The 10,374-nt window shown below is 34.8% G+C and overlaps 2 protein-coding genes across 14 annotated transcripts in view; both read left to right on the top strand.

The window, feature by feature from the left end:
• The window catches only part of LOC117170335 (furin-like protease 1), a 1,188,597-nt gene that overhangs the window by 1,113,778 nt on the left and 64,445 nt on the right, over window positions 1–10,374 (top strand). The window contains exons 14-15 of one of the 13 annotated variants that reach the window (XR_004466767.1): window positions 695–870; window positions 946–1,285. The exons of the other annotated variants lie outside the window; for them this stretch is intronic. The gene's annotated coding sequence lies outside the window, so the exon portion shown is untranslated. Of the gene's footprint in view, window positions 1–694; window positions 871–945; window positions 1,286–10,374 lie in introns of those variants that run through there. 13 annotated transcript variants of the gene reach the window in all.
• LOC117170338 lies at window positions 1,853–2,869 on the top strand. Its single transcript, XM_033357075.1, has 2 exons — window positions 1,853–1,968; window positions 2,245–2,869. Exons 1-2 carry the CDS (start codon window positions 1,945–1,947, stop codon window positions 2,638–2,640), a joined length of 420 nt encoding a protein of 139 aa, XP_033212966.1. The 5' UTR covers window positions 1,853–1,944; the 3' UTR covers window positions 2,641–2,869.

The following is a 10,374-nucleotide window of genomic DNA, read 5'->3' as shown; positions in this document are numbered from 1 at the left end:
CACCATATATCTAGTCGGGAGTGGTGTTGACTGAAAACAGATGATTTGGAGCGATTCGCGCGCCATCTGTTGGTCATTCTAAGGACTTATTGAACTACCCTCTTAGTTCTTGTTATAAAAAAATTTTCGTTGTTAAAAAAATTTGGTGTGCTTTTTTATAATTACACAAATTTATATCGAAAAAAACGTTTCTTAGTGCGAAATGTGAATACAAAATTTGAGGTTCCACTGACATGGCTCTTAGGCTTGAATTAACGTTTAAATGGGATACGAAACCCTTTATTGTGGGCTCTGGGCGCCTATTTTGACTTTTTTTTAAATTTTGCTTCTTTTCTTATTTAATTAGATTTTAGGTGAAGTCCATAATCAAAAAGAAGTAGCTGCGCTTTCTGCATCTGCATCTGTTCCTTCAGAAAAACATATCTAGATCACAAACCTATGTTGTTAATGAACAAAAATCTGAACTAAATGCTACACTTATGACTGATTTTTTAACTAGATCTACTTTTTCCAAAATAGTCAGCTTAGAAGATGAAGGCCCTTAAACACCAGGTAAGAATTTTAGTGGTGGATAAACACGTTTTCAGTTTTTTTTAGAAAATTTAAACTAAGGTTTCTGACAACGATTTCTCGAAAATAATTGACTATAATTAATTTTTATTTGTGATTAAAATTGTTCAACTTTTGATTTCAGTGCGCAAAGGAAAGGGATGTACAAAAAGTTGAATACTTAAAGTGACGTGGATGACTCTTATGGTCAAGAATGTGTCATAGAACCCAAATTTCCAATACCTGCTCAGGATTTACTTTCCAAGAAAATTTATATGCTAGAAAATGAATTCAATGCTGCTCTTATTGCGAGAAATGCAGGTTTGGTTGATTCCCACTCTGAAAGTATGCATAAAGAGTTGCTAGATGTACGGTTTAAATACTGTAAAATTACAGCTTATTTCATGCTGCTACCAAGAAATGAAGACACGATTGAGGGTAAGCGACAAGTAAAAACGTTACCTGATAAATTAGTTGGGCTCGAACTGATCTACACAAGGAACACCGTGACCAGCAGTTTTGTACAGCTACAATCAGATCGCTGGAGACACTAGCATCTTTTCTTGGCCCAGCCGAAGTTTTATTTATTTCTTAGAACAATGAAGCAAGAGTGCAAATTGATATTATATCTGCTGACAAACAAGCATAAACTTATAACTTCGGTGTATGCTGTCATCAATGTATCGCAAGACTTAATGGGTAAACCTGAAGCGGCTTCTTTTTCGGGCCCTACATATGTGGCCATCAGAAGCTGTAAGCATTCTTCCTCTACAGGCATTTCCTACGTCGAACATTGTCACAGATTTTTAAAACTGGATTTTTTCTCTTCGTTTACGAAAACTTCTAAAAGACATGTAAAATCAGTTTTTACAATTACATCGGATGTAAGCTATAACAAAAATCCACGTCATTCAAAAGTTATTTTTTCAGCAATCGATCACTTTAGAAAGAAAGTTCTTGATACAATATATGTTGCTAGAAACGCACCTAGAATTAGTGCATTTAATCGAGTCGAAAGAAGAATCGCTCTGCTATTTACCGAGCCGACAGGTAGCGACAGATAATTAGTTCCGAATAATTTCAATACAAAAATAGTTCCAAACGAAATTATCAATTACAGCAGTGGTGTCAGAACGCAGATATCTCTGACATGCGCAGTAGTGATTCCTGTATATTTTTAGTTTATGTTACATTATGTTGCAAACCAAACATATACAGGTACTAATACTGCGCATGCCAGATATATCCGCGTTATGATACCACTAAATCACAGCCAAGCAGATGACGCCTACAACAAATGTATGTTTTCATCTAGAGTAATAGAAGCCGTGACATCTTCAATTATCTGCAATTACGTTGCAAACATAAATAGAATTATCGGAAAAGACTTACTTCATGGGAGATTCACGCACCGTTTCGGTAAAGAGCTACATTACGCTTACTTTTCAGGGGGCTTTACAGTCTTATAAAATGAAGTTTTCAAATCAAAGTAGCATACATCACTCGTAGAGTTACACACGTATTCACACGGAATAAAATGTTCGCAAGGAAGACTCGTAAAACATTGGACGAAGGCGATGGTTTTACCAAACGTTCTGCGATCATTGAGTTCTTTGTGTAAAGACGTGCCTAATCCTACTAGTGAAGAAATAAAGTGTTACTTTTATCAATTTTATTGGACTGAATTATTTACAGATAACGAAGTGCGACGACCAATCTTGCTATCTTCCTTTCCGAAGCTCTCTTCTACTCACTCTTTCGGCTGGGTTCATTCTGTCACCATATCCTAAGATTCATCTGCCTAGGTTCAGTATACCTCCACCAAAAAATGCTCTCAAACTGAGGCCACCTCTAATGTTAACTCACCTAAATATTAGATTGAAGCCAATTGATGACGGCTATCAAAAGATTTCCTATGTCTGTTACTGTCTATCATTACAGAAAGATCTCTTTGAACGCACTTGCAGTGTTTGCGGTTTATATTTATCCACGAATGAAAGTGCAGGAAATCACACAAAAATAATGCCTAAGAAAGAAAGTCATCGTTACCCTAAACTCAACACTCTATTTGTCGTGACAAGAAACTATTAGAAACTTATGTGGATTATTGAACGAAATCATCCCAAGGCAACAACGGCCGAGTGGCGACATGAAAATGACGTAGATGTTCCCTCAAATTTAATTGAAGATTTTTAGGCTACTCTATCCATTTTGGTAATCAAAAGTATTCCAGAGTGACTCGCTTGACTTTGAAAACAAGATGATCTTTAAAATTTAAAAGCAATAATAATATTAATTAAATATCAAAATTCATAGCCAAAGCTTCTAATAGCATAAGGATGTTGCGTATTTAAATTTTATGTGTTCAATTTATTATATAAATAAATACATAGGAACAAAATAAATATTTTATTTTTAAACAGTTCTTTTTTACTATAATCTATTTTGAAAAAGTTAAGTGAAATATATGTGGGGGGGGGGCTACGTTGCGTAACGAGGTGAAGGGGCACACTGAGGCCAAATGAGGTGTTCGTGGACAAATGAACTTTTAGTCCAAACTAGTAGACCGATATTGATTTTTTTTTAAATTACAGCTTATGCAATTTCTATAAAAAAATAGAGGAAAACAAATCTCTTGCTTATACATTTTTTGTGTGATTCTTTGATTTCAGAAATTAGCGTTATTTGTTTCAACAAAATTAATTAACTAATTCATAATATTGTCATTTTCCAGTAAGAAGAATATAAAATCGAAAGCTTCTTAACCGAAAGAATTCATACTGAATTGCGGGTGGATGAATATTTTATAGAAACACAATATTATTTGGAGAAACATGAACGAACTGAGAGTTTTCATACATTGTTCATAATTTCGACTAATTTTCATAAATAATTGTAAAAATAATACACATTTCCTACCGGATAATACAGTATCCTAACAGAAAGACCTTGCTGAAAAATTGTAGTCGATGTCATCAAAACCAGTATGGTGTTTCCATCAAAAAATGGTCTCAGAGTAATTTGTTTATTAAATTTGTTTGAAAGTTATAAATTGATGTTTACTCGAGTATAAATTCTTCGACTTGCGATCGACTTAGTTATGTCTTGAGTTCGGCTCCAAGTCATCGATGTCTGGCTGCGTCTCAAAACTGAGTCGATACATGGGTCTTCGTCTTACTTTTATGGCCACGGATATGTAAAATGGCGTTTACATGTCTCAAGTCGAGCCTTATCTTGGCTAAAACGATGTTTACTTGTCTCAAGACGAGACAAATTTTCTTAAAAAAAAAAACTGTAACATTCTAAAAGGATCTGCTAAGCTGTTAGAAATACGTAAAAACAAACAACATTTTCGGTATCATCGTCAAACAAGTATAATATAAATGAAAATCCGTAAACAAGTTGATTGAATATATATATATATAAATTTAATTGATTGTGGTAAATAAACTAAATTTATCTACTACAACATGGCAAACTTATGCATTTGTTTGTTACATTTTTTAATAACAGTTACTAGTTGTTTAGTATTAATAAAAAAATAACTATAGAAAGCTACTAGCAAGAAATTAGGAATGTATTTCTCTGAAAAAAAAACGAAATCTATCTGATGAGAAATGACATAACAAAGAACTTATTTATTTAATATGTTTAAACAAATAGACATTTTTTTATAGCCAATTATCATATCAAGGGTTTTTTCAAAATATCTGAAGTTGATTAAAGAAACCGAATTCCTTTTACTGAAAAATGACAATATTATGCATTTGTTAATTAATTTTGTTTAAACAAATAACACTGATTGTTTGAAATCAAAGAATCACACAAAAAAGCTATATGCAAGATATTGATTGTCCTTTTTGTTAAAAAAACGAAACAAATCTATTTGTAAATGACGAATGTATGCATTTGTTTTAATAATTGACAAATGGCCTATATTTTTTTATAAGTCGCATCGAAATTTTTTCTTTTTCAAATTTCCAGTTAAAAAAAACATCTGAAGTAACTATATATCATTTTTACTGAAAATCGAGCTTTTATTGACTTAGTTATTTATAAGTAAGTAGTTAGTAACTTTTATTGTAATAAGATCTGGTCAAACGCCCAATTACAAGGGTTTATCACTATAAATATAAGCTGAAAGCTCTTGATCTTTAGTGCATTGATTGTGTATAAAAATATATTATCTATATCTGACTAAACCAAGTATTTGTGTCATTGAACTATACTGAACTATACCGTTATAAGCTGGACATTTCGTAACAAAATTTTTCAAAGTATCTATTTTATGCCGGTTAAACATTTCACAGAAACTCCCGTATGAAATGCATATTTTAAACCACTTCAGTAAGTTCTCGTATACATAGTACCGTTGAAGCTGATCTGACAGAGCAACCTTAAGTTACTGCTATTTATATCTTTGTATAAATAATCATTTGACGAGACTATGCTCTTCAAAATACACGAATACTTTGAATTACTAAAAGCGATTTAATCATAATTTCTAATTTTCTCTTGTAATTTTACCATTATCTCGTCAAAGAATTGATTTGCAGTTTCTACGCATTGCTTTTCAAATCCATGTTCATAACATATTGTTTTTAAAATTTGCTTGATTTGTGTTACGCATTTATACTTTATCTCGTTAGATTCTAGCTGATTCAACTACAGTAGCTTTTTATTACAACCTTTTGTCAGTCTCTCATCCGGCATCTCCAATACTTTAATACACCATTTGATGGCTCTTCTCGCACACTCATACTCTAACTTATATCTATTTACTTTTAATATTATCTTGTAATTAGGAATTAAGAATAAAATAAAAAATATGATTATAAAATATGATTATAATTAAAAATATGATTAGCTGCTAATATGGATCTCGTGTTCCTTGTCATCAATATTATTTATTTATTAAAAATACAGTAATCAAATATTTTTATTATAGAAATTTTGTTTATTTTTTAATTTTTTTAATAAAACTTTTAATTTAAAATAACAATATTTTTATAAAAATGTGATATAACAATAAATTTTAAAACAAGTGAGCTTTAAATGAAACAAACTTTGCAGGATTCAATTCAGACTGATTTAACGCAACTCTTCTTTTTATTTCTATTTTTTAAAAAAATAATTTTATTTTTGTGAGCGTTTTCTGTAATGTACAAAAATACAATGCACATTTTCAAACAAAATTTTTTATTCAAAAATATGTTTTTCAATTATTGTTATTATAAATTCAAACAGGACTTCCGTTTCCGGCATGAAAGTGTAAAACAGTGGGAATTGTTGATGCTGAGTTTTTCTGATATAGTGGTGAAATTTGAGGTGACTGGATTGTAGAAGTGTGTAGAAGGGTGTGGATGTGAGAGATCTAATTGAGGGATTGTGAGATCGCAAAGGGGAGGTAGATACTTTCGAGGATTGAGACAGATTTGTGTGGAATTTTGTTTGGAGATTTGTGACACTGTGGAAAGACGGTGTTGACGGATTAATAGTAACAGGATTGGGCAGCGACAAAGAAAAGCGAGACAGGTACCAGACGGCGACCTTAGATAGAGGCAGGGAAGTATAGAAGGCGGGAAAGTTTGAATTTGATTCATGGCTAGCGGAGCGAGTATATCTGCTTAAGAAACAGAGTTAGAGCAGGAAGTGTTCAGTACGCCGAAAGAAGAGATAGAGGAAAGGAACGCAAGAGGGAAGTATAAAAAACTATAGAAAAGGAAAGATTAAGAGCAAAAAGCGTAGGCTCAATAGAAGCATTTATCAAAAGGAAGAGAGGGGAGAGGGAAAGCAGTGAAAAGACGGAAGATATCGAGGCGAATGTAAAATACCAGAAAATGCTTAGATCGCCGCCGGAAAAGCAGAGTTTGGCAAGGAAGAGCGATAACAATAAGGGTGCTGACGGTAGCGGATATGAAAGTGAAGTGTCGATCAAAGAGAAAAGACTGAAGGGAATCCGAGAAGTGATGATAGAGGTAATGGAGATTTATAAAGAAACGCAGGAAAAAAGGGGAGAGGAATTAAAGAAGGAAATTAGGCGAGAAATGGCTGAAGATAGGAAATTAATAAAAAAATCGGAAGAAATCAGGGAAAAGTTAGAAAAGAGGATACAGTCATTGGAGCAAAAACTAGAGAAGCAGGAAGAAGTTAATAATACAAAGGTAGAGGAGATGACAAGTAGGAAGAAGAAACTTGAAAGCTCGAACGTGGATTGTGGTGGGGCGAGAGGGGGAATAAGGAGATGAAAAGGCTGAGAAAAATAGAACAAAGAATAGAAACGAAAAAGAGGGAAGCAAGAAAATTAAACATGGTGATAAAGGGTATAAGATTAAAAGAGTAGGAGCTGAAGGAAGGGGTGGACGAAGTACTAAAAAGGATTGATGCTAAGGTAGAGATAGAGGAAATGCGCAATGTAGGAAGGGAAGTGCGAAGAGTGGAGTTAATGGTACTGGTGAAACTACAGAAATGGGACCATTCGAGGGAGGTGATGACAAAGAATAGGTTATCATATGGTAGTTCGAAAAGAAAGAGAACATGAAAGAGCAGATAGATAGATGGAATATGGTGGGATTGGGATGAAGAAAAGGAACAGATAGTAAGAAATGAGGTGCAGGGTTTATGAGAAATTTGACACAATATGATGTAGTCATAATGATGGAGACGTGGCCAGATAAAAAGGGATGGGAAAGAGTAAGGGGAAGGTTACCAAGAGGTTACAAGTGGCAAGTGCAAAATGCGAAGAGGAAGAATAAAAAGGGCAGAGCAATGGGAGGAATGGTGATGGGAGTAAGGAATGAATGTATAACAGGGAAAGATAAGAAAGACAGGAATGAACAAAAAGAAGAAGTAATAGTAGAAGAGGCAATGATGGGCGGAGAGAAGTGGAAGGTAGTGGGGATTCATGTGAACGGTGATATGCAGGAAAAAGCAGAGGAGATTAAAGAAATGATTAAAGAAAATAAATAAGAGATTAGGATGATAATAGGTGAGGATTTCAATGTGCGAACAGAAGACAGAGGAGGAAGGGAATAGGGAGAAGACAGAGGAAGAAAATCCAAAGATAAGGTACTAAATGGAGTGGGAAAAAAGTTGTCGAAGAGCTTGGAAGAGTTGGGATGGTATATCTTAAACGGAAATATAGAAGGGGGTGAAAAAGGAAAATATACACGCTCAGGAAGTGAAAAGGGAACGGTAATTGATTATGTGATAGTGGATGATGAAGTAAGAGAGAATGTTAAGAAACTAGAGGTGGGTGAATATATTGATTCGGATCACTTTCCCTTAATAGTGACAATAGAGGGCCAAAAAAGCAACAGAAATATGAGTAAAAGGGGAGCAAGTGTAAAAATGGTAGGAAAAGGGGATTGGTTAAGAGAAGGAAAAGAACAGATTAGAGAAAAAACAAGAAATATCAAAATGGGAGAGGGAAATGTGGAAGAGGAAATGGGAAAAATGATAGGAGAAACAAAAATATGATTAGAGTGCACAAACAAAAATGAAGTTAGTAAAGGGGAAATAGAAGTGGTTGGGGTGAGAACTGCAAAGAGAAAGAAAAGGAGGTCAGAACGGAATTAGAAAGTGGAGAAAAGAAAAAGGTAATGGGGAAGAATATAGGGAAGAATATAGGAAAAAAACAAAGAGTATACTGAGTTGTATTATAAAAAGAAAGAGGAAGAGAATAAAAGGTTTGAGGAAGAGGCGGAGAAGGCTACGACGGAAGAAGAGGTATGGAAGAAATTAAATAGAGAAAGAAAAAGAGTAAACCAAGATATTGAAATGATAGAATGGAAGAAATATTTTTTGGATATGCTAGGAGGAGTAGAGTAAAAAGTTGTGAAGGGAGGACAATATGGTAGAGAACGAGATGAAGAAGAGGACATTTCAAGGGAAGAAACAGTTAAAGTTGTAGGAATAATAAAGGCTGGAAAGGCACCTGGTATAGATGAGATTCCAAATGAAGTATGGAAATATGGAGGGAGCAACTAGAGGAATGGGCATGGATAATGTGTAATAGAGTATGGAGACGAGAGGGGTGGCCAGAATTATGGAAAGAAAGATTAGTTATACCAATAGTAAAGATAGGTAAGGGAGAGGAGGTTAAAGATTATAGGGGAGTGACGTTGATGCCAACACTGTATAAAGTATATGTAACTATTTTGTTGGAGAGATTAAAGATAGAAGTTGAAGAAAAAAAGATCGACTCACCGAATCAGACAGGGTTTAGAAAAGGATTGGGGGTAATGGACAACATATATGTTCTGAGCTATCTAGTAAATAAGAGAATTAAAAGGGAAAAAGGGGCAATGATAGCAATGCTCGTGGACTTAAAGGCGGCGTTTGCCTCATTCAACCGAGGAGAAATAGAAAAAGTTATGATAAAGAAGGGGATAAGAGAGGGATTAATAAAGAGAGTATCAGAAATGTTTAGAGTGACAAAAAGCAGGGTAAAGGTAGGGGAGCAAGTAGTCCTCTGATCCCACTTTTATTTAATTCATTAATATCAGGCTAAGAAGTAGAAATGAGGAGAAAGGGTTGGGGAGGAATTAGGATAGAGAAGGAAAAGATATATACACTGGCATACGCGGACGAGATAGTGTTGATGGCAGAGGATGAAGAAGGGATGGCGGGATTATTTACAGGATTAGAGAAATACTTAGATGAGAAAAGGCTGAATGTAAATGTATAAAAGACAAAGATAATGAGGTTTAGAAAAGAAGGAGGAAGGAGGAAAGAATAAACAAGAAGATGGAAAGGAATAAAGTTAGAAGAAGTCAAAGAGTATAAATATTTGGGATATATCTTGCAAACGAATGGAAATCATACAGCTCGTATGAGAGAAAGGATAAAAAGAGCAGCAGGGGTAATGAAATAGATACGGGAAAAAGGAAAAAGAAGGTTCAAAGAAAATTGGAGAAGGAGAATGTGGTTATTTGATCCGATCGTATAGCCGGTATTAGGTTATGGAGCAGAGATATGGGGATGGAAAGAAAGGACTGGAGGACGCCAGAATATATGGTGAGAGAAGAAGCGCAAAGGGATAAGTTGAGTATTAGAGCGGGAAAGAGGGCATGCAAATTTGAGACGAAGCTCAGGGAGGGAAAGGGAGGGGAGTTGGCGAGAAAATGTTTTATGGAGGTAGAAGAGAGGAGAGGGAGGGCGATCGAATTAACGAGATCGGAAGAAAAAGGAGGGAGTTCTTTGATGATAGAGAAATAGAAGACGGAACTGGAGTAAACTATGAAGAATTTGAAGAAAGTGAGAAATGGGGGGGAGAAAATGGAGAGAGGGAAGGTGGACCAGAATATCAAGATTTAGATTGGGAAACGAGGTAAGGGAGGGGATATACTGGGAAAAAGAAGAGAACAGAAAGTGTAGAATATGTGAATGGGAGGAGGAAACATGGGAGCATGTATGGGAAGGACGTAGGAGAGGAATGGAAGATAAAGGAAGCTGGCAAGAAAATGTTGTTAAGATTCTAGGGGAAGATGGATTAGGAGACGAATGGATGAAGGAGTTAGAGGGTGCTAGAGGAGCGAATGAGAGAGAATGAAATAATTCATATGAAAGGGGTAAATGAAGGCATAAAAAAGTGAAAGAAGAAGGAAACGGAAGTCGCTTATATTAGAAGCGTGAAAATTGTAAGTAATGGTAAAGTAAAAGTTAAGTAGACTAAAATGCGTTTGCGTTCTCATGCTCTCTCTCTCTCGCTTGCACTCTCGCTTTCGTTCGCTCGCTCACTCGTTTGCTAATAAGTCCTAAATTGCGCTATCGCAGGAAGTAGAAATGAAGAACTAGATATAAGTCGTTATTCAAATAGTTGTA

Source organism: Belonocnema kinseyi, chromosome 3 (assembly GCF_010883055.1).
Source record: "Belonocnema kinseyi isolate 2016_QV_RU_SX_M_011 chromosome 3, B_treatae_v1, whole genome shotgun sequence".
Lineage (NCBI taxonomy): Eukaryota > Metazoa > Arthropoda > Insecta > Hymenoptera > Cynipidae > Belonocnema > Belonocnema kinseyi.
The sequence above is the reverse complement of the archived record's forward strand: the minus strand, read 5'-3'. Positions and strand labels throughout refer to the sequence as shown.

Bases quoted from the DNA above. Each gene is read 5' to 3' on its own strand.
- LOC117170338 (XM_033357075.1), top strand. From the start codon at position 1,945: ATGGGAGATTCACGCACCGTTTCG. The intron at 1,969-2,244 runs GTAAAGAGCTAC...AATTATTTACAG, and splicing joins GAGATTCACGCACCGTTTCG to ATAACGAAGTGCGACGACCA.